The following is a 21,900-nucleotide window of genomic DNA, read 5'->3' on the forward strand; positions in this document are numbered from 1 at the left end:
GGGGGGGGGGGGGGAGAGAGAGAAGGCAGCCTTCAGCACAAAGACAATATCGTCTAGCTTTATTTGAATTATATGTGGGGAAAAAACAAAGCAGCTTAGCATTTTTATACATAGGAAGAGATCCAGCTGCCAGAGGGGATGTCACAAAGGTCTAAGCATCATGTTTGAAATACTTAACCTCCCTGAAGCCATGCCAAACCAAGAGTAGCTGCATTTTAGTGGAGATGGGTTTGTTCTGCATTTTCAGATGAAAGATGCAAGGCAGATTTAATGTTTATAGAAAAAAAAAGAAAAATAAAATACAACCTAAGTGACTTAAGTTTAGTTATAAACCAGTTCAATTATTCCTATCTAGTGATCACAGAATTAGGTGAGAGGGCATTGCTGCACTTGACTTTAACACTTAGTCATCAGCTATATGAAAAGCGTAGTCTGAACGGACCCATGTTCATGCCACTAAACTTACCACAGAGTTTTTCAGTCTCAGCTCTAAGAAGGCTGTGCGCGTCAGTGTCGCAGGCCACAACTGAAGTGCAACAGCAGAGCCATGTGGCTAAACTTGCACAATGCTCTCCTGCAGTATACATGGATCTAGCCAGTTCTTTGTCCATCTCTGATTATTAGGCTTTATCCTCAGAAGTGTGTTTATTGCATTGCTTTTACATCTTTCAAGTGATCTTTCAATCAAGGCTTACTACAATGTTTTGCATATAGGGTTGTATACATGTAACACTTAAATATGTTACTTGTAATCCGGGACCCAAGAAAGGAATGGTATCAATTCTTCTAGATTCTTAAGTCTGTGTCAGAATCTCACATACACCTACATCTCAGACAGAAATCAGGAAGTCAGCTGATCTGGACTGGTCACAGACTGGCATGCTGCAGGCATTCTCCCTCTCCCTCCTCCCTCTCCAATATCCCTTACACATGACATTATCGCAGAACCACAACTGAAGCTCCTATTTTTGCTGCCTGGAATAATCACAATAGTAGACCAGAGATGGACATGTTGCAACTGGCAACAAGAGCAAAAGACAACTCTGTTAGGAAAACTCTTATCAAAGACAAATTCAAATCTGTGAGGTGCAGACATGGAGAGCTCTATGCTGCACCTTCTCCGCATTCACTTTCAAGTAGATATTCCTTGTATGCAAAGGCAGGTTCTGAGAGAGTCCGGTTCAGCACACAGCCCTGTTACAAGGCATGGTACACCTGCTTCTTTAAAAGGGTTGTTCCTTTCCTAAGTATAACCTTTACTGAATATACACACAGACATAACCCAGACTGGTGCATTGCAGATTCCTTTCCTGACCAGGTCCATAAACAGTACCCCCTCTTCTAAAAGAAAGGGTGTTTTCCAATCCAAAAGGTGCATTCCTTTATTAGGCAAGCATTTAAAGACTAGTGCACAGGCAGGACTGCAACCATCCGGTGCGCACACTGCAAATCATCTAAATCAGTCTTAACAGGTTTATTCCTCTGTCACAAAGTATTCCTCTCAACTACATTATACAAACAGTGAGGCTCAGCTTTGAATGTTATTAGCAAACATAATATTATAAGTCAGAAATAGCAGTTACTGAAATAATCCTAGACATCTTTTCAGTTAACTACTGGTCTCTTCTGCCAAGTTTTTACCTGAAGGAGGAGCACAGATTGTTTGTTTCCTTGGTGCAATCATCTCCCAGCTAGAAGCACTCAGCAACCACTCACAGAAACTGATGTAGGAAGCATATTCCAAGCAGCAGTGAAACTAAATATTACTTAACTATATTCTTCTGTTGCTCTCTACATTTCTAAGCCCCTGGACAGACCCTTTTAAACAGTGTTGAGGCAGGAATTCTCTTTGGCTGACTAGTCACCTGATAGCAACGCAGCGTGGATCTGGCACCAGCACAGACTGGTCTCATTTTTACCTCTTCTCCCCTTACATGCTACATCAGGTAAAAATTAAATTTTCACTGTAAAGAGTTCTACCCCAGGAGGCAAAGACAGAAAGCACTCGCTCACCAAAGGATAATTAAACCCATCAACTGTATATTGGAACTATAGGAGACAAAGAGTTGAAGTCCAAATGAAAATTTCCCCTTCCATAGATTTCATAAGTTTGGCTCAACTGAATTTTCTCTAGGGGCTGAGAGCAAAGTGCAATATGTTTAACTCCAGAGGGGTGAGGGAGACACTATAGTCCCATTTTTAGGAACTTAAAATTAATCTAGTTTTCAGAGAACTCAATCCTTCTTCTGGAGTTACTAAGTGCTGTGAGTAGGTGCTCAGCCCCTTTGAAACTCAGATTTCTTTCCAGACCTTACTTAGGATACCCAAATTTTCAAACTTGGGTCAGGCATATGTGCTAAAATTAGATGACCAGAGTTAATAACACAACACAAATTAGACCTCAGGTTTGGGTACAGCATTTAGTTTAGCCCAAGTCTCTTCCCCACCTGCAAACTATAGAACATAGGTAAGGATATTTGGCAAATGACTAAGAGTGCTGAGAAGCATATTTGGACTGCATGTATACTGCAATAGAATTAGGGATCAGCAATTATGACTACAAAGCACCGTCTGCCAAGATGTCACGCAAGAAATTTTTGCACTAAATAAATCCACAACAGCTGCAAACTTCCCACCAGCCACCCACCTGCCAATTTTACCTTCTTGAATCCGTACCTGTGCTGTTTTCCCCTCCCACAAGACAGTTCACTATGTTTCCTGCACACCTGCTCTTGTTCTTACTGCATGGACGAGAGCGCAAAGGGAGATCATTCACTGAGGGCAGCAGAAACGGCTGAAGCACTGTATTTGGAGCTGCATGGGAGGGGAAGGGGCCTGTCACATACACAACTCCTTAATCTCAAAGGAATGGAGCCCAACACTCCTGTACAAATTAGAAGCAACATACACAGGACAAAACAAGTTATTTTTATTTATACTATGGTGACATCTGGAAGTGGTGGTTAGGACCCTAGTGTGCGAAGTAGTGGAGACAGACAAACAGACCAGCCCCTGCCCTAAAAAATGACATTTATTACGTAAAATAAACAGGTGGATGACAAATCAACGTGTGCATAACAACACAGAACAAACAGTAGCCCTCAAGTGTACCAGTATCAGCATATATGTACATCTCTTGATTGTGGGCATCAGAAGCAAAGTTTACAAAGGGATTTGGAGAACAGTGATACTGCTATGATTGTATCAGGATCATTTCCCAAGGGTGAAAATTTTACTGGTGTGACAGAAAAGTCTGGCAGCAGTGGCAAAGCAGAGACGGGAACTGGTAGCTCAGTAAAATGACTTCATAGTTTGACAGGGCTAGGACATAGATGGCCTTAAAATTCAAGTCATAGGCTGAAGGGAAATTAAATCTAGGAAGGGAATTCATCACGATGAGCCAGGAAGCAGGTTAGTATGTGGTGCTGCTAAGCTTTCTAAAAATGGCACTCTCAGCTCTGCATGCCTCAAACTGGCCTCCTCCAATGCAGTATTTCAGTTCCTGACACGTTTGTGCCCATAGCTTCCTCAACCAGTGACACTGAATGAGAATTTCCCCTTCTGGAAGAGTAGAGCCTCTTTGTCTCTAGTCCCCATTTCTAGTACATAGCAGAGCTTCTTGACAGTCCAGGACCTCCTGATGAGCAACGGCCATTCCCTGCTCCCATCATCTCCCAACAAAATGACTGTTTTAATCAGGTAGTTAACTGTTTGAATTGTATTGCCACTGAGGAGCACTTGAATGATTTCAGATGAGTAATGCTAACCCATGACTTTCCTCAACTTCAGTGTGATAAAGGTATGTCTACACTGTATACTGCAGTGTAGCATAAAGATATCTGAGAAGCAAGGTGAATGGGCTCATGCAGAGATCCATGCTGCTGCAGCTAGACTGTTTCCACAATCTGCACTAGCTTTAACTGTGGTAGCTCAGGTACCTGTACATTACATTGCAATCTGCAGTGTAGACATGCTTAAAGCTCATGACATGCTTCATGCTTTGTTGGGTAGGAACAAATTTATTTGCATTGTCAATAATACCAATTACAGTAGTACCTAGTTACTGAATATCTAGTGCAGCGTTTCTCAGCTGGGATGCCACAAGATCCTTTGAAGGATGCCACGGTGCCCAGCCTCATAGAGGAAGCAAGTGCTGGCCTAGCACCTCCTGCCCCAGTACTTTGGCACCATTCCCTGCAGACCCTCCCACCAGCCCCTGAAGCATGGGAGGAGCAGAGGAACAAACTGCTGAAAAAGAAAGCGCCTGCCCTCCTGCAGTCCCTGTGCTGGCCTCCCCTGCATGCCAAAAGGCACTCCCTGCTGTGGCTGGGTGGGCTGATGCAGGGCTGTGCCTTTTCAGGAGTAGAAATTGCTCCTCTCTCACTGCAAGGATAGCTGCCTACTCTGGGTGTCTAATGACTCATTCCCAAGCTTCTTGATCTGTTGCCTAGCAGTCCTGCGAGCACCAAGCATGGTGCATCATCTCCTGCCATGCTTTCAGGAGTGCCCTTCCATTACTACCCACCCTGCCTTTTAAAGGTGCCATGGGGTGTGAGAAGGTAAGTGCTATAAGAATAAATTTCTCTTTAAATGAGGTGCCATTAAATTCTGAAAAGTTATCCAGGGGTGCCTTGGGTCTTAAGAGGTTGAGAACTGATCTAAGACAGTCCACACTCTAAACAGCCTCCAAGATAAACAGGCAAAAGATAGGAAAGAAAATCAGGCATAGAACAGAAGCAATTTGGCCATAACAACTCAGAGGCAGAACTGGGAATAGAATTCATGCCTCCCATGTCCCAGCCCATGCCCTATCCATGGCCCACAACTCACATATTTTAAAGGTCTTACTAATCAGCATCCATAATTCAGAGACGTTCCAGTGTGTAAATCAGAGGCCTCTGCTGGATAATCTAGGTTCAACGTGGCATATGGTATTCAGGGCCTCAAGTATAATTAAACGCCTTAATGTAAAGTAATATAACGCCACAGACAAACTTTTATGCAAAGAAAATTTAAAAAGGTTACAGTCACTAGAGGAACAAAGGAACAGCAGCTCTAGTACTCAGGCAAGCATGCTAGCTTTACTTGGAGCAATCAGATCAGTAAAGCAGCAACAGGCAAGCCAGTATCAATGGTGGGAGGTGGAGAGAGATTCCACTATTTAACCAATTGAACAGACCAGAATCTGCATTCAAATCCTACTAAACACAGGAGCGTTCACCCTGTAAATCTGAATCAGAGGTTTTAGTTTGGACACATCTGTATTGCCAATATTGATCCTATGCAACTGAATGCAAGCTTAAGCCAGTATTTCATGGATGCTTTAATCAGGGGGAACAAAAAATCCTTCTCCAGTGCCCGTATGACTAATTAAACTGCAGTTTCTGCAACCACAAATTTTTGAAACGCCACAAACTTGCTTATTCTTCCTCATTCCTCTATATTTAATGTGTACATCAGCACATAAACTATCGCAGCTGAGTAGCTTTTAGGGTAACTAAAGAGACAAAGTTGCTTTAAATTAGGCATGTTTTAGACTTAATAGACCAGAATCCTTTTTATTTGCTAGAATTGTTTTAAATAGAGCCTTGAAGCAGTCTCATTTACAATGGCTAGAAAGGCAAATGGTGATCAGACTGGCACCTGCCATTTAAAAAAAATGTAAATAGAAACTGAAAAGTGGTGTATTAAGATAACGATATCACATGCAGGCACCTGTTTAGAACAACAGGTGAAATGCCCTAAAACCACTTTTTAATCTGAAACTAGTAGCAGGCTTCTCCATTCCACTCCATTCTAGGATAGCAAAAGCTGAGGAGCCTGACAAAAACTAAGTAAGGTCTGTGTGGCAAGGCAGACAGAAATGCATGCAGCCAATGGTGTGGATTTTAATCCTGCTCCCCACAAGGAACTGGTCTCACCTTTATTACAGCCCCCCTAGTACAGCCTGTTTAGTAGGTGCAGAGGCCTTATTCACTTCATCGTTGGCACAGAACCTATTCTCACCTGCCCTGCTTCTTACCAGTAGGAACTGCTACATCATGAATGCTAGAAAAAAAACAGCAAATTTTTATATAAAAGCTAAGGAAAAATAAGGTTAATTGCATCAACAGGTCAAATAATGTTTAGTTCCTTTAAACACAGCTCCCTACCTCTCTTTTCCAAAGCACTGAACCTCTAAATGCATTTTCCTCTTTTGCATCAATTATAGCTTTTCTAAGCATCAGGGTATCTTGGGAATCAACTTTGTTTTACCTTCCTTCCAATTAGATTTTAGAGACAGACTGTGTTGTTACTAATTATACGTTCTCCCTGGTATGGTAATTCTTTCCTGATAACTGAAGCCGTAATCAAGGGAGAATTCTGCCTCTTTGGTTCCTACACCTTGTAATGCAGTTCAAAAGATCTTGGGACGGAGGAAAAATCCTTATCAAATCTTCAAAGATACCCACAAAACAACGCATCTAAACCAGTGGTGCTCAACCTTCTGGCTTCACAAGCCAGATGAGTGGGGCAGGGACAGTCCATTGGCTGGGTTTAGCCCTGCCCCAAGAGAAGGCTGTAGGGCAGGGGCGGGCAATTATTTTAGGCAGAGGGCAGCTTACTGAGTTTTGGCAAGCCATCAAGGGTTGCATGACAGGCAGCCCAAGGCAGATTAATATTAATTTTCTAAATTTTTTAGGGGCCCCACGGGCCAGATAGAATGGCCTGGTGGGCTGCATCCGGCCCCCGGGCCACATTTTATCCATCCCTGCCATAGGGCCTGGCACCACCCTCTCCCACCTCCGTGCACCAGGATTCCCTGGGGGCTTGGCACTGATCCCTCCTGGCCCTGCATAGTATGGTGGGCCCTAGAACCCAGCACCAACTCCTCCCAGCTCCCCACAAGCTGGGGTCTGGCTCTGGGGTCCAGCACTGCCCCCATGTGCTGGGATCAGAATCAGGCAGCCAGACTCCATTTCCTGGCAGCCCCAGCATTGGCAGCTCCACGAGAGGGAGAGGGAGAACCAAAACTAATACTATTGCCATTCATTAACTTTTATAACAGAACTAGCCAAAAAAACCTCATTGTTAAATAATAACTTCAGACATCATGATAAACCATAATGCCTGTTGTTGCTTTGTTAAGCATACACTAATACTAGGACATGTTAGATATTCTTATCAGTTTTGCATACCAATTTCTCTGCTGAATATTTTATCTTCCCCTGTTGTGCTTTTCAGCTTTTGGTGTCCATTCCAAAGCTATTTTGGTCCAGCTGTTATCTGTGCTGCTGGTGATATGTTCTGCCTGCTGCCATCTGCTTCTCTTTTTCTTTACATGATTGTAAAGAATTCTTTCCTTCGTTGGTTTGCCCTCCGGCTCAATGTCTTGTCCATAAAAATACTCTTCTTCTCTCTGTATCATCCTATTCCAACCTTTTTCAATCAGTGGCAATTTGTGATCACTGACACACCACATCTTTAGTTCAGATGAACTCGTCTGTACTATGGAGCTATCAAAGATTGTAGTTTTCTCACTTTATCATTTCCCCCTCTCTTTCTTTGAATTTTTTCCACTTCCCTCCCACTCTATGTACTCACATCTTCTTGGATACAAAGGAAGGTGGGGGCCATCAAATTCTTCACAGTAGCTGTATACTCTATGGGTGTCTCTACACGTGCTAGTAAGGCGAAGTAATAAATGCTTTAAAAGATGTTACACATGCATATAAGATTGTAGTAAACACTATATACAATACAAGAGTTGCATGTGAGTAAATCATTTTATATTTATGCTTGGCAGAATTCAATTTTTATTTCTTTATTTATTTTACAATGACTAAAAACTATGTTTATTTTTAAGCATTTATAGATTTTTTATTGATTTGAATTTTCAAGATTGCACAGAATTACAGGTGTGGGGGCAGACAATTTAGTATGTCAGTATACTGTTAAAAGCTTTATTAAAAAAAATCACATTAAAATATATAAAAGTAAATATCCATAAATCAATAAAGCGTACCCTCTTTAAAATATTCTGTTAATTCACCAGGAAAGAGCTGGGTGGACAGGGACCGCAAGAGGAGGGCAGCGGCACTCTGGAGCTCTGGGAACACAGGGGGAAGCAGCCGCCGCCCAGCCTAAGGCGGGAAGCAGCTCCCTGAAGCTCTTTAAGGGGTGAGCCCTTCCTGGTGGGCACCAGCAGAGGGTCAACCTGGTTCCTTGACAGCTATAGCCTCCTTGCCCTGTGGGCAAGCACAGGGGCTTGCACCTTAAAGGGCCATGGGGTACAAGGAGCTGCTTCCCACCCTGGGCAGGGCGGCTGCTGCCTCTTCCCATGTTTCCAGAGCTCCTGCCCAGCCTGACCCCTGTGCGATTGGGGCATGGACTGAACTCCTGCCAAACCCAGCCCAGTCCAGCCCCTACATAATCAGGGTAAGGGCCAATCTCAATCATGCAGGGGCTGGCCTGGACTCACCAGGCTCCAGCTGGGACCTGGGCAGAGCAAGTGGCCAGCAACACCAGGCTCCTGGCTGCCAAGAGCTCTGCCCCTCCCACCCCCTCTCCCAGCACAGACCTACCAGCACAACCTCCAGCTCCTGCAGCAGGTACCCAAGCTGCCATCAGAGGAGCAGTATGCAGGCAGTACAGCCAGGGCTCCCCCCAACCCTGCCTGCAGTAGCTGCCATGCATGTGTGCGCACATCAGCCCCTGTCAGAGACTTCCTTACTCCTGACCCAGGTTTTGGGGGTTTGGTTTTTTTAACATCTTTCTATAAATGTTGATGATTACCGATGGAAATATTTTTCCACTGATCTGTGAGAGATGGGTGAAACTGATGTTTATCTATGTTTACCAATACAAACCGAATCCCACCAAGCTTATTTCTATTGTAACACGTTCACAAAAAGGCAGTCAGTCATACTCACTTTGGCACCTCCACACTTTCTGTGATTTTAATGGTTGACTATAACTTTCTTTCAATGTTTAGTGTATGTAGTTCACTTTTTTGAATGCAAAACAAAGCAATGATTTTAATGACCATTTGAAAAAAAATCCGTTTGTTAATCCAACTAATACATATAGTTTATTCCTATGAATTCTATCATCTACCCTACTAGAGTCTCCAAACTTCAAAATGGAAGAGATCAGAAATCTCTTTCCAACATTAAAACCTGTGATAGTTCTTCACAAATATAGCCTAACAAACTATTATAATTGCAAGCTGCTAATTAGCCATCTTGTAGCCATCTACAAGAATTTTCTGTGTGTAGTTGCACTGGAGCCCATGCTATAGTCCCTTTATGCATGTAATCACAGACTAAAATATTCTGGGAAAAGACAGTCACATTTATCAAATTAAAATAGTGTCCTTACTTTTGCTGTTTAAAGATATACTGCAGCCTTTTTCTTGTTGCCCACTCTTTCCTAGGCTCAGTATTTCTTGACTGGGCCAAAGCACAATTTCTGACTGCCATATCTGACTGCCAAGCCACGCTCTTTCACAAGTAGTCAATGCAAAGACTATATTGCTATTGATGCCTTGGAAGGGAGGCAGCAATCACTAGCACTGCTGGGAAGGGTCAGAGCATCTCTCTTCCTTCCCGTCTCCTTTGGCTGCTTTAGAAGGGAGAAAAATCCTGGGAAAGAGGACAAAAGCTAACATTGAGGAAATCACATCTGTACCACTTTTTTCAGTTTTCACTTGCACCCTTTGCTCTTTTTCCTGAGATTCACATTCAAATCTGTATGACTGTAGTTAACAATGACAGAGCTCTTGGCTGTATAGCTCACTGGAGTGGAAGCTGCAACCAGAGCAAACAGTTGTGATACTCTCCAATCAGTTTAAAATACAAAGCCAAGGAACTTTAAAGAGGCTTAACCAAGATAAAACAAAACCAAGCAACAGCTCTAATGAACAGCATGAATCACTTAAAACTCTCTGTAAAACATGCAGCCCTATTGACCATGGATTCATGGTTATAAATCCCAGCACTGTTTAGTAACCTCACAAATGCAGTTACAAACCTCAGCATTTTGCAGCAACACCACCCCTACTAGTACTGAACAATAGCCTTACTGATGTTCAGATAAATCTAACCACTCTGAAGTCACTTTCTTGTCATACAATTATAAACAGTGCCACTGCCTTATGACCTCCACCAATATTTAGCTGAAATGCTATTGATTCGAGTAAGCTGACTACAGTAATGCTAGATAGGAAGTGATTTTTTTTTTTAACATGGACCAATACATCTATAAATTAGTGCACTCTTTTTAAAAATAAAAAAGATGGAAAAAGCTTACCGAGCTTAGTAGCTCCCTCTGGTGGATATTCAGGAAACTGACCCTCGGAAGGGACACTTACTGTACGTCGAAGGCACCGCCCTTTTGCAGCTTCTGCTTGCTGATCCTGTACCCCCTCGACAGACATCTACATAAAAGGACATACACAGTTTTAATTAGTTAGTTCTGCTGCAATTCTTCTAATTCCCAGTCTTGATGAGCCTAGTTTTTCGTTGACCTAGAACTATCTTTCAGACAGGGACCAGCCAACCAGACTCTACCACAAAGTTCTTCTAGAGAACTACCTTACCGAGGAGTGCAAATTTATGATAAAAGAAATAAGCAATCAGGAATTGCAAGCATACAAAAGGATCCATGTACAGCACACTGATCATATGCAGGTGTGCATGCAGCAGTGCCAGAAAAGGCACCAAGCAACAACAACAAAAAAACCAACCCATGTGACTTCAAAGTAGCCTTGAACCTGGAAACTGGCTTCCCCATAACAGAGGACCAAGATCCATTGGCCAGCAGTACTATTTAGTACTTTCCACACAAAGTCAGACAGAGGTTGCTAACTAGATCATTATACCCAAGACAGAGAGTACAAAAGCATTTTTCAGGCTCAGCACGGAACATTTTAACAATTATTAGCCATAGTCAGCATTCTGTGGCATATTTTGGAAGTATGACTCTACTTTAAAAGCACACAGATTACAACCCTCTCCGTGACGACATAGATAAATTCTCTCTAGAGTTTGGCAGAGAGAGGGATTCAGCTGGGTATGCTTGTCATATCAGAGAAGTAAATTTAATATAAGGTTTTGGAATTACACTCTTCGCAAGAGTGGACTGCACACAGAGAACGAAGAATAGGATAAATAAAGCCTTTATTGAAGAAACCAGTCCTATTTTCTCCCCTCTAAAGACTAAAGGAATGGCTACCCAAATAAATTGCCACAATATAAGCTAGAGTAGGAAGTTACAGGGAGCTAGCTTTCCATGTTAACTGCCTATGGGCATCCACTTATCCTGCAGGCAGTATAGGACAGGCTGCCCCTCAATGACAACAGGGTAACCTTACCCTATGGCACATGCTAGGTTAAGCACACACTTGGGAAGTTAAAGCAGAATAGCTAATGTATTGTAAACTCCCCTTCCCTCAGCTTACCTTGTGTTAACTTGTTCATGTAGCCCTACCCTGAGGAAAGCTGACCCATCTGTTTGAAATGTTGAGTACAGGAGACCTCATTATTTTTTTGAAATTCTGGCAGCAGGAAGATTTTTGCTAGGTACTTGCATTTGGCCCCACAGGGGCCAGTTTTACTTGAAACACCTGGCTGGGCTGACTAAATTTTGCCAGACATGCTTGTGCTGGAACAAACTGATAAATTGAGCAACAAATCACCAGAGCTGTAGGGTATTGACAAAAGCCCTGAAAGAGCCTGGGAATGAAGTGGCTGCACCACTAATAAAGACATACGGTCTTTGATATCAACTGTAACAGAGCACTGGAAACAAGATTCCAGGCTAGGATGGACCAATTTTTCCTGATTCAGTATGGCATACAAAGGGAAAGAGAAACTTTTGGTTGAAAAGTGTATTACTGGTGTGAAGGAAACGTGGAAATGCCTGTAATGAATAGGACGAATATTATATATTACATGTGCCTGTCTCTTATAATTCTTTACTATATGATTATTGTTGGTTCATTCACGAATGGGTTAGTCTACATGCCAACAAGAGAGGGAACAGGTAGGACAGACGCAGAGAATCAACTGCTTGGAAGTCTATCACTGACCCTTTTGCTCTCCCTTCCATGGGCTATATTAGTGATGTCAAAGATCTGCCCCACAGAGCCATGTTATCTAGTCGATGGGGCGGTCCGCAGGGCCAGATATTTGGTGGTGGGGCAAGTGGCAGTAGCATTAATTGCTGTGGCTCTTGGAATTAAAGCAGCCGCTGTCATTCACCTTCAAATTTCTGACCCCCAGGCAGTCCCATGGGCTGGATCTAGAGCAAGCATCTGCTGCCAGAACAGAAGTTTGGTGATGGGATGAGCAGCATCTACCAAGGCTTCTAGAGCTGCAGTGATTAGTGTTGTTGCCTCTGGCTCACCACCACATTTCCGGCCCCACCAATAGAGCCGCAGGCCAGATAACACAGCCCCATGGACCAGCCCTGTAATACTCATCCCACCCTGTGGGCCAAATGATTTTGACACCCCTGGGGTATATAATAATCCAGTTTGGTTTGAAGAGCCAGAGGGAAACAAAACAGATGAAAGAACTGCCTCTAACAACAGGGGGAGAAACAAAGAACTTTGGGGAAGCAGAATGAACCCCAGTTCTCAAAACAGGCCTCACTAAGCTTTAGGAAAGAAATGTACTCAGATTTTTCTCTTAATTATCTTTGACTCTTTGTTTTATGTATACTTGCTGCCAGGGAGATTCAATACTTTGTATGGAAAAGGAGTTTTACCATACTGTAGTTGCATACTGGCCACAGGTCCCAAAAGGAAAACATGTAGGACTGTAACCTGGTTAGGTTTGCTGAGAAACCACAGCTGGTAAATAGGGGCTATATCCCAAACCCAGCCAGAATGATAACATTTCAGGACTTCACCTAAAGTGACGTAAATGTCCTGTCACCTGGAGGGGTGCACTTGAGTCAAAGGCGCAGCAGCTAGTTCTGAACCGTGACAGCTCGGTCCTCATCTGAGAGTAATTTCCTATTATAGCTAGACTGCTACCGACTCATGGTTGCTTACGCTTTTCTATTATAACCCATTATTTTCTACTGCATCTGCATTTCCCAAAGTTTTGCTGATTGTGAAGAAAATTTCCCCATCTAATGTCTCACTCAAGTTTGAGAAAACATTTGAAGTGTTATTGAGTACAAGGGGGAAAAAAAACAAAATTATATAATGCAAAAGCTTGCAAGCTTGGATAAGAACTCTGCAGATGAAATGATTGTGGGTAGAAAGCTGAAGTTTAGCACGTCAATAGCCCCTTTTCACAGATAACCAAGTGCTCTAGTGAAAACTGGTTGAGGTTTGGCAAAATTACAAAACTTCTGAAAAATATGCATATTTCAGCCATGCACAGCAATTTTCATTGAACAACAGTGGCATTATGAACAATCTACAACATTTAGAACAAAGGTCCGTATACACATGTGCTAATTTCACTTGTATATTTGATATGCATATCTCAGGGGTGGGCACTGAGGAAGAGCTTTCAGGAGTCTTGTCCTATTCAATGAGATCTAATGAGCAGATTGTCTTTCACTGCAGAAAGCTCTGAGTGCCTGTAGCGCACATTTTCCCATAACCTTGAAAATGTCATATATCCAGCACATGAAGGTTTCAACGGTGCAAGGTATCTACACTCACAGGTGTGATAAGGAGGGTTGGTGTCCTGGGCAAATCCTGCAGGACAGCTGAGCAGAGAGGAGCAGGGAGAGTACTGGAGGGGTGTGGGTGCCAAAGGGTGGGTGGGGAGGAGGGGAACCACATATGCTCACAGAAGTCTTGCCTGTGCTGGTAACTCAAAAATAGTCCCTGGCTGCTGCAGTCATTGCTGCATGGTCTGCTTACCCCAGCTGTTATTACCTATGCAATATTAAGTATTCTCTTAAGGTCAGTTTTTAAAATGCAGTTTGTTGTCATGCTTGTCTGTGGTCTCCTCAAACACCACTCATTTTTCTAAACAAGTTTCCTATCTCTCTCATGGATATTCTGTTAAACCTATTTTGTTTGCTGGTGGGTTTTTAAAGCAGTCAATTTGCAGAATGAGGTTCATATGAGAAAGTATTAGGAAGCCAAGCAGACACTATTTTTTTTGGTTTATGTTACACTCATTCAATCAAGTTCACAAATTAGATTTGCAGTTTTCATTTGGAGACTCCATTTAGGCATGTTTCCTACTGAATGCTCTTTAATTTCTTTTTACTAATCTCTCCCTCTGCCAGTTTTTTAGATCATTCTCACAGAACACTGCATGCAAGACCATCTAAGTATTCTCCATCTTATTCTACTTAAACTCATCCTCAAGGTGCTCCTCTGTAGTCAGTATTTTTCCAGCCAAAATAACATCTGCATATAAGTTCTAGTTCTCTGGTCAATATAGTTCCTTTGTGGGGAAGCTTCCTAAGAATAGATTGCTAATTACCCTGAGAAATGGATATGGTTCCTTTTCACTAAATGACTCCTGTACCCCCTTGGCCTATTCTGATATCAGATTCTATTGTCTGATAACTATTTTAACCTTTACAGGACTAAAACTGTAAGTATCAGCTTAAACTGACTCTGATATCAATTTAAGCTGATACTCTTACACATTCTGCCAGTGTTTCCCAAACTGGGTTACTAACAAAGTTCTACATGGTACACAATAGACAGGAGGGGGGAGGCAGAAGCAAGAAATATAAAGGAAGGAAAAGAAAGGGTTGGCGAAGAAACCAACTCTACAGACTTTCTTAGTTTGTTGGAAGGGTCAAACTGGTGTTGAAGTAACAAGAATTAGGGGTGTGCGAAACAGGCCATATTCAATTCGGATTTGCCCCAAATTGGGACGTGATTCAATTAGTTGATTCTATTCACTGTCCTTGATTTGATTTGGTCAAATCCAAATCAGAAGATTCGATGTTGATTTGGAGAATCAGCAAATTCGGGCATAGACATAGCTTTAAATGTTTTTTCTACATACCTCAAGGTACCAGGTGTGGCTCGTGAATGCTGAGATGCTGGGGCAGATGGAGTGTCCTACAGGAGCGTGCAGGGGCCCCCTGCATGCTCAGCGGTGAACCCGGAAGTGGACCAGAAGTAGTTCCAGTCCACTTCCAGGTTGGGCATGCCAGGCCCCCCCACACCCCCCCCCGGCTCACTGATCGGGTATGGGGGGACCCCAGATGCCCCCCCAGACCCAGGAGGCACCAGTCGCTGAGCTGGGGAGGCGGGGAGATGTCCCTGCACATTCCCAGGCAGACCTGGAAGTGGACCAGAGTGTGCTTGACAGCAGGCCTGGAAGCACTTGTGGACTCCCTCATGCTCCTGTGGGACACTCCATTTGCCTCAGCATCACAGCATTCATGAGCTACCTGCTATCTTAAATAGGTATGCAGAAAAATGCATTTAAAGCTGTGTCTATGTCCGAATCTTTCCGAATCGATTTGGAGAGTTCCGATTCAATTCGGAGAAATTAAAGGGTCTCCTGATTCTATTCGGATTCAGAGATTGGGTCATTGAATTAGGCTGAATCAAATTAGGGACCGAAGCTTTGCACAGCCCTAGCACAAATTGTACTTTTAAATATCCACAATGTGGAATTGTACAGGTGTGCAGCAATGTAAGAAAATTAAGAAATGGTAGAGGTGCACCGATACAAGGAAAATTGACTGTTGAGGAAAGGGGCATGGGGGGGGCGCAGATCAAGGCTACCGTGGTGAGGGAGTGAGTGGGGCAGGCACTGCACAGCTGGGGCAGAACGTGGGGCAGAACTGCAAGCAGCTCATCCAGGGGGTACAGGGAGGGTGTGGCAGCTCCCACTGCTGCACACACCTGGGAAGCATGGGGTCATCTGCCCCCAGATCTGCATGCAGCGCGAGGGTGGGCTGCCACTGCGGGCTGGGGTCAAGGTAGTGTTGAGTTTTTCCTGGCAGGGAGCTTGGCCAGGCTGCGCTCGGGGCGGACAGCAGTGGCAGCACTGGGAAGAAGGCTACAGTGAATTTTGGGGTACTTTCAGCATTTTACCAGCTTTGTATCAGGTTGAGGTCATTATTCAACATATGCCAGACAAACCTATTAAATATTTGACCTTTTTCTTGATATGATACCCAGAGATTACCTAAATCTTGATCAAGATTCTCCAACCAATAGCAGCATTCATAGCTCAAATTACCTTCCTCATGCTGCATCTCCTTTGCATTTATACATCCCATCTTCATACCCTCCAGAACAGGTTCTTTCCCCTCTCTTTGAAATTGAAATTTGATTTTTCAATTCAAAGGATTCAAATGCCACTAGTACTGCCCCATCCAATTTTATCTAACACACACATACACATGAACTACAATGGAACATCATTTTTAGATCAAAACAGACTGCATTTCCCCCCTAAAGACATTCCCAATACAAAGCAGTGATTTAAAGGGCAAAAGGTTTGAGAATGCCAGTCTGTTATAGAAATGCAAGGTCCTTTGCAGAAAAGAAGGCAAATACTGCCCCAAGCTCTGAGGAATCTGTAATCTAACAGAAACAAAACCCAAGGTATTAAGAGTTGGAAGATTTTTTTTTAACTGCAGGTATTTTTTTCCAGCAAAATTGGGGATTCCATGAAGTGTTTTGTAAAGGTGTTCAGTTGTTTGAAAAGTAATGTTTCTTTTGGGTTGAAGTGAGTTCTCCAGTTTTTTGGAATTGCCAGTGAACTGAAAAATCCATTGTTCACTAAGATGTACAAGGAATTATAAAATGAGATAAAAGGACAGTCAGAGAAAGAAATAGTTACAATAAATTATGCATTATCACTACATTATTTTTAAATTAAAAATAAAGGAAGGGCTACAGAGGATGAGACCTTTGATGAGGTCAGCAAGTGCAAACCAGCTAAAAATTTAAAAGGATCCTTTCCTAGTTAGTCAGGTTCTTCAAACATAAATTTACTATATAACAGTGTCCTTGGTAACGAGGGTACTTTTGCTTTGTGTCTGCACTGAAAAAAATGTGTTCTTAATTCATATTGGCTAATCCAAGTTAGTTTATTTAGTTTAAACTAGCAGTGAGTATGAGAAGCTAACTTGACTTTTAAATTTGGTTAGGAGTCCAAATTCAAGCACTGGCTCCCCTACAGCCTTGAATTTGAGCTGCTGACCCAAGTCAAAACCCATTTTGTCTTGTTTTTGCTGCTTTTTGTTTTTTTTCATTTTTATGCCATGTTAGCTAATGTAATTTTTATACTATATAACCCAAGTGAGTTATATAGTATACTCACTTCCCGGCAGGGAGCTTGGCCAGGCTATAACAGTAAATATATATATACTGTTTCCATTACCCAAACAGACAGACTTTGGGTGAACACTTTCTGGAAAGCAGGGTCTATCAGGAACTATGAATGCTTCTCTGCAAAATGAATGGTAACCTATCGTACAGTAACTTTGAGTGGTTCTTTGAGATGTTCTGAGCAAATAAACCTCACTTCTGGAGTACATGCCCCTTACCTGTACAGCTGCTCTGCTCCTCCTTCAGAAGCATATAGGCAGAGTGTCCCCAGTTACTACTCAGTTTGACCAGGACTGTGTGTGATGATAAAGTTTAAGTTGATGGAGAAGGAAGGTGGGTCATGGGAACTACGTGCCCAGAACACCTTAAAGAATCCCTGTTACTATAAGCAAGCAATTGTACTTTTTGAGTGTTAATGGTCACCAGCCTCTCAAGTCTCTGTGGTTATCGAGAAATTACCTCTTCAAAGAAAGGAGACCTAGGAGTTCATTTGAAAAGTGCTTGCAGTACTGCTTAACCAAACTGAGCACCTGATCCAGATTTCAGCTATGGGGTCTCTATTAAAACATATATGGGCCACCTGCAGTCTTAAGGTTTAGGGACAGAAGTTACACATAAACCCATTAAGTCATCAGAAACTGGCTTAAACCCATAACAAAACAGAAATTCATTGCACATAAATGAGTTTCAAAATGGCTGAAACTGTTTTAAGATAAATCTGGTTGAAAGTAGTATCAGACGTAACTCATTTGTGTCAGTTTATGAAACTTCTGTCCCAGACCCCTTGCTGGTTCAAGTTAAATCACAGTCCCCCAGCATGCTTTCCAGCCCTGGGCTGGGCTGAGCTGTGCCATCTGCTCTAGCAGAGAAGGGTTGGGGGGCCATGGAAAGCAGAGACTACCTTCTCAGGCAAACCCCGGCTGGGGTCTGGGGCCAGGGGTTAAATTTTCCTTCCCCCAAGTACAGAGCTGTCCTGCCCGCCCAAAATTTACTGCTGGCTGTGACTGTGGACTACAAATCCCAGACGCACCTGGAAGTAGGAAGAAGTGATAAGCAACCCTGCAGAGTCCTGCTGTGATTTTGGACTGCAAATCCCAGAGCCCTCAGGGGCAGCAGGAAGAAGCCGCGAATGCACAGCCCATGCTAGCTACATGCTCTAGCAGCCCCCAGCTTCTGGCCTGAGCCACTGCAGGTATGTGGCTGCATTTCCTGGCTCAAAAGTGAATGCCTGTCTAGTTGTTCCTCAGCTTAATCTCTGCAGTTTAGATTAACCTGAAAAGACTGAACCTGTAATTAGCCAATATGACTGGCTATTCTAATAGACTGATACCTAAGTTTTGAACCGACACAGATATTCCACTCAGAACTACCTCTGAATGTCCAAATAGCCACAATGATTAACAAAGCACTGTGTTTTGTGGAAGTAAAAAGAGTGCTTTTTTTTTCGTATGAAAGGTATGGAGTCTCATCTCCTCTGGAGACAAATCAGGTTCCAAAAGAAATACTGGAAAAGGTACATAATGATTTGAAAGTCCAAGATGACCTTTGAAATAAATCTGGGGTGAGATATTTTTGTTACATGGTCCACATGAAAAAGCTGCACGCAAGGGACCCTGCATTAAATCCTGAATTTCACTCACCTCTGGACAAAAATTATTGCTAAGAAGATGGCCATCTTAGCAGTTGGATGACACTGTGCATGCTGTCATGGGCTTTTAAGGAAGATACATCAAAGCAAATACTAAGTTCAAATCCCATGAGGGGGAAATTCTCCTAATAGGTAGAAAAGAATATGAGATCAGATTTTAAAATCTAAACAGTGTGACAAGGGGAAAGAACACCGTCCCCCCACTATTTTGGAGTGTTGTTCAACAGGTAGATATTACTGCTAAATTAACTTAAAGAAAACTAATTTATAGATCTGCCTGTTTAAAAGATAAATAATCTAGTAAATTGGAATTGCATTTTAAAATGGACTAAATCTTGAAAGGCCCCGAAGTAAAAAGACTTCTAGTTGCTTTATATGCAAGTTTACAAGAGAGTTTTCTGTTCTATCTTTTACTTCTTTGGAGCAATTTTTATCTCCCTAAGTTATCCATAGAAGTAGGAATAAACAAACTAAAAATACTTTATTTTCTTCTTTTCAAACGATCTCAAATGAAACATCAAAAATAGGTACACTAACAACTAGGTGACAAGGAAAAAGGCACTGGCTAAGGTGACATTGGGGTTATTCTGCCCACTGCCGTGGTTGGCAAGAGAAACAGGTGACTGGGGAATCAGTCCATCTTTTCTGCTTTCGGGAGAGGAAGTTCAAGGACACACAGGGCACAATGGCAGCTTCCATGGGCGTCAAGAGATTCTCAACTCTTGTGTACTAAGTGGAATTCACACACACGCAGGTTCTTGGATATGCTAAAAAAGAAACAAGGCTTCAACTGGAAGGTTATGTAAGAGCCAAAGCTTTGACTCTCAGCAAGTTCCCCTTCATTTAGCATTTGTCTGGACTGGAAAAATATGACCAGATCTACAGCAGAAATGGTTTATCAGTAGAGTTGTACCCATCTAATGTAGAAGCAGCTTATCCCAAAGAGTGCTTTTGTTGATATAGATCATACCCACTTTAAAAGTAAAAGAAGCCACGCCAAGAAAAACACATATGCTCCTGTAACTACATTTATACTAGTGCTTCTAGCACACGGAAATGAGAAAAAATATAAAAAAAATTCACTGCTTTCCCAAGACATTGCTGCAATTGGCAAAATATTTAGCACAAATCTTTTTTAAAATGAATACTGTTGTCATTAAAATAATGCATGTTTGAAACTGTGTTCCTGGTCCAGACGCACTGAATAGATATATTTCAAGACTGCAGGACTGTCTGCAGGCACTGAGCATCAGATTACCTATCAACACACAAAAAATAATGTTGCGCAAATGTGTGAAATGAGCTCCAAGCAGCAGCTTTACATATCTCTGTGCTGGAGATCAGACATGCTGTGCAGGCTGCTTTACACTAGGTCAAATGTATTCAAAGACTAGGTGGCACTGAAACACCTGCAAGGGAATAACCAAAGCCTCATGACTTAAGCAGCAAATTAACCTAAATTAGACAGAATCATCCCCTACCCAAATCTCTTTCAAGTTTATTAAGCATTTCAGCAAGGATTGACAAAATGCTGCATTTTTAGTGTCCATAATAGTACTTAGGCTCAGAGTTCATTCTTCATGTATTTTTTGTCATTACGTCCCTTGCCTTAGCAATCTGCATGATTTTACTATCTGGGGAATTGTTCAACCCTGAGCTAACCTTACAGGGCTGCTCTTTTAATGTTAGACCTTGAAGCAATCTGCCCCCGGGACATAAATAAGTATCTAGGGACATTCCAGTGCTGTCCACCTCAATTCGAAAGTTAAACTAGATTTCATTTGCAAGTTTCAGGATTCAAAACAAGGAGAGTGTTGTCCTTGTCATTCAGCTGCATTGTAACACTTGTCCCTGCCCCTACTTCTCTTAGAAAACTTTTAAAACCTGGACCTATATTTGTAGTTTTGGTCAAAGACATGAACAGAGCTCCGAGTGTCATATTTTTTAAAAGAACTTAAATCCACATGAAAGTCAAAAGGGATTTGTATAATTTAGTGAATCTGGGCAGGAAAATTATTTTACCACATAGAAGTTATGAAAAAAATGTCTGTCCATAAATGTAGACAAGTTAAATATTCATTTTTTGTGGTGCAATAATCTAAAAAATATTTTGGGTAAAATATTATTTTAAAATCTTTATATTTTGATTATGACCTTTAAAAAAATTAGTGTAACAATTAAAATATTTAAAGAAAAATACATTTTGAACCAAAAATATAATTTTGAAAAGGGTCTTTCTGCATTTTTTTCAGATTTCAAACTTTTCTTAAACAAATAAGGAAGTTGGTTAAAACTAATTATTTCCAATGAACAGGCTTGGTTTCGACAATTTGGCATTTTCAAATGAAAAACATTAACTGGAAAATGTTCAGCTACCTCTACTCCTAAGTGCCTACATCACATCTGAAAATGAGACTTGGATGCCATTGAAAATGTAACCCTGCTTAAGGAAGAATCTTTGTGCCAACATCTGCTTTCTGCTAGAAAAACAATTACTGTCACCCACTACTGGGTACAGTGCAAAAAGAAGAGGAGGTGAGTCAAACCCCACTTTCTATTACTGGTTCTATCGCAAGTCGGCAGATCCTGCCACAGGGTACACACAGGAAGTTTCTACTGCCTCTTGTCTTTGATAACCAGGGATCAGATGGAAACATATGGTAAAACCCGGATTTTTCTAATTTTAAGGAGAAAAACCCAGATTTTCTCCTTTAAAAGAGAAAAACACAAGAAACAGTGAGTTTCCCCTTGCAGGCTGGCAGAGTTCCAGCCTCCAAGGGGCTGGGGGGAGCAGGAGGAGGGCGATCAGCAGGGGGCGCCATGTACTTAGGCACATGTATACATGCACATGGCCACCAGGCAGCCTGGAGATCAGCTTCCTGCAGGCAAGTCTGGCATTGGGAGGGAGTGGGGGGGGTGGATTGAGGCCCCCATACTGAAGAAGGGAGGGAGAGCTGTGGGTTGGGGTTTGCCCAGCCAGGCTTTT

At 42.3% G+C, this 21,900-nt stretch overlaps 1 protein-coding gene across 1 annotated transcript in view; it reads right to left on the reverse strand.

Annotated features, from left to right (window-relative positions):
• Window positions 1-21,900, reverse strand: part of RASAL2 (RAS protein activator like 2) — a 170,759-nt gene that overhangs the window by 139,090 nt on the left and 9,769 nt on the right. The window contains exon 2 of the mRNA XM_019501824.1: window positions 10,291-10,417. Coding sequence (XP_019357369.1) covers window positions 10,291-10,417 — 127 coding nt within the window. The remainder of the gene's footprint in view (window positions 1-10,290; window positions 10,418-21,900) is intronic.

This window comes from Gavialis gangeticus, unplaced genomic scaffold (genome assembly GCF_001723915.1).
Source record: "Gavialis gangeticus isolate Ggan-Ray unplaced genomic scaffold, GavGan_comp1, whole genome shotgun sequence".
Taxonomy (NCBI): Eukaryota; Metazoa; Chordata; order Crocodylia; family Gavialidae; genus Gavialis; species Gavialis gangeticus.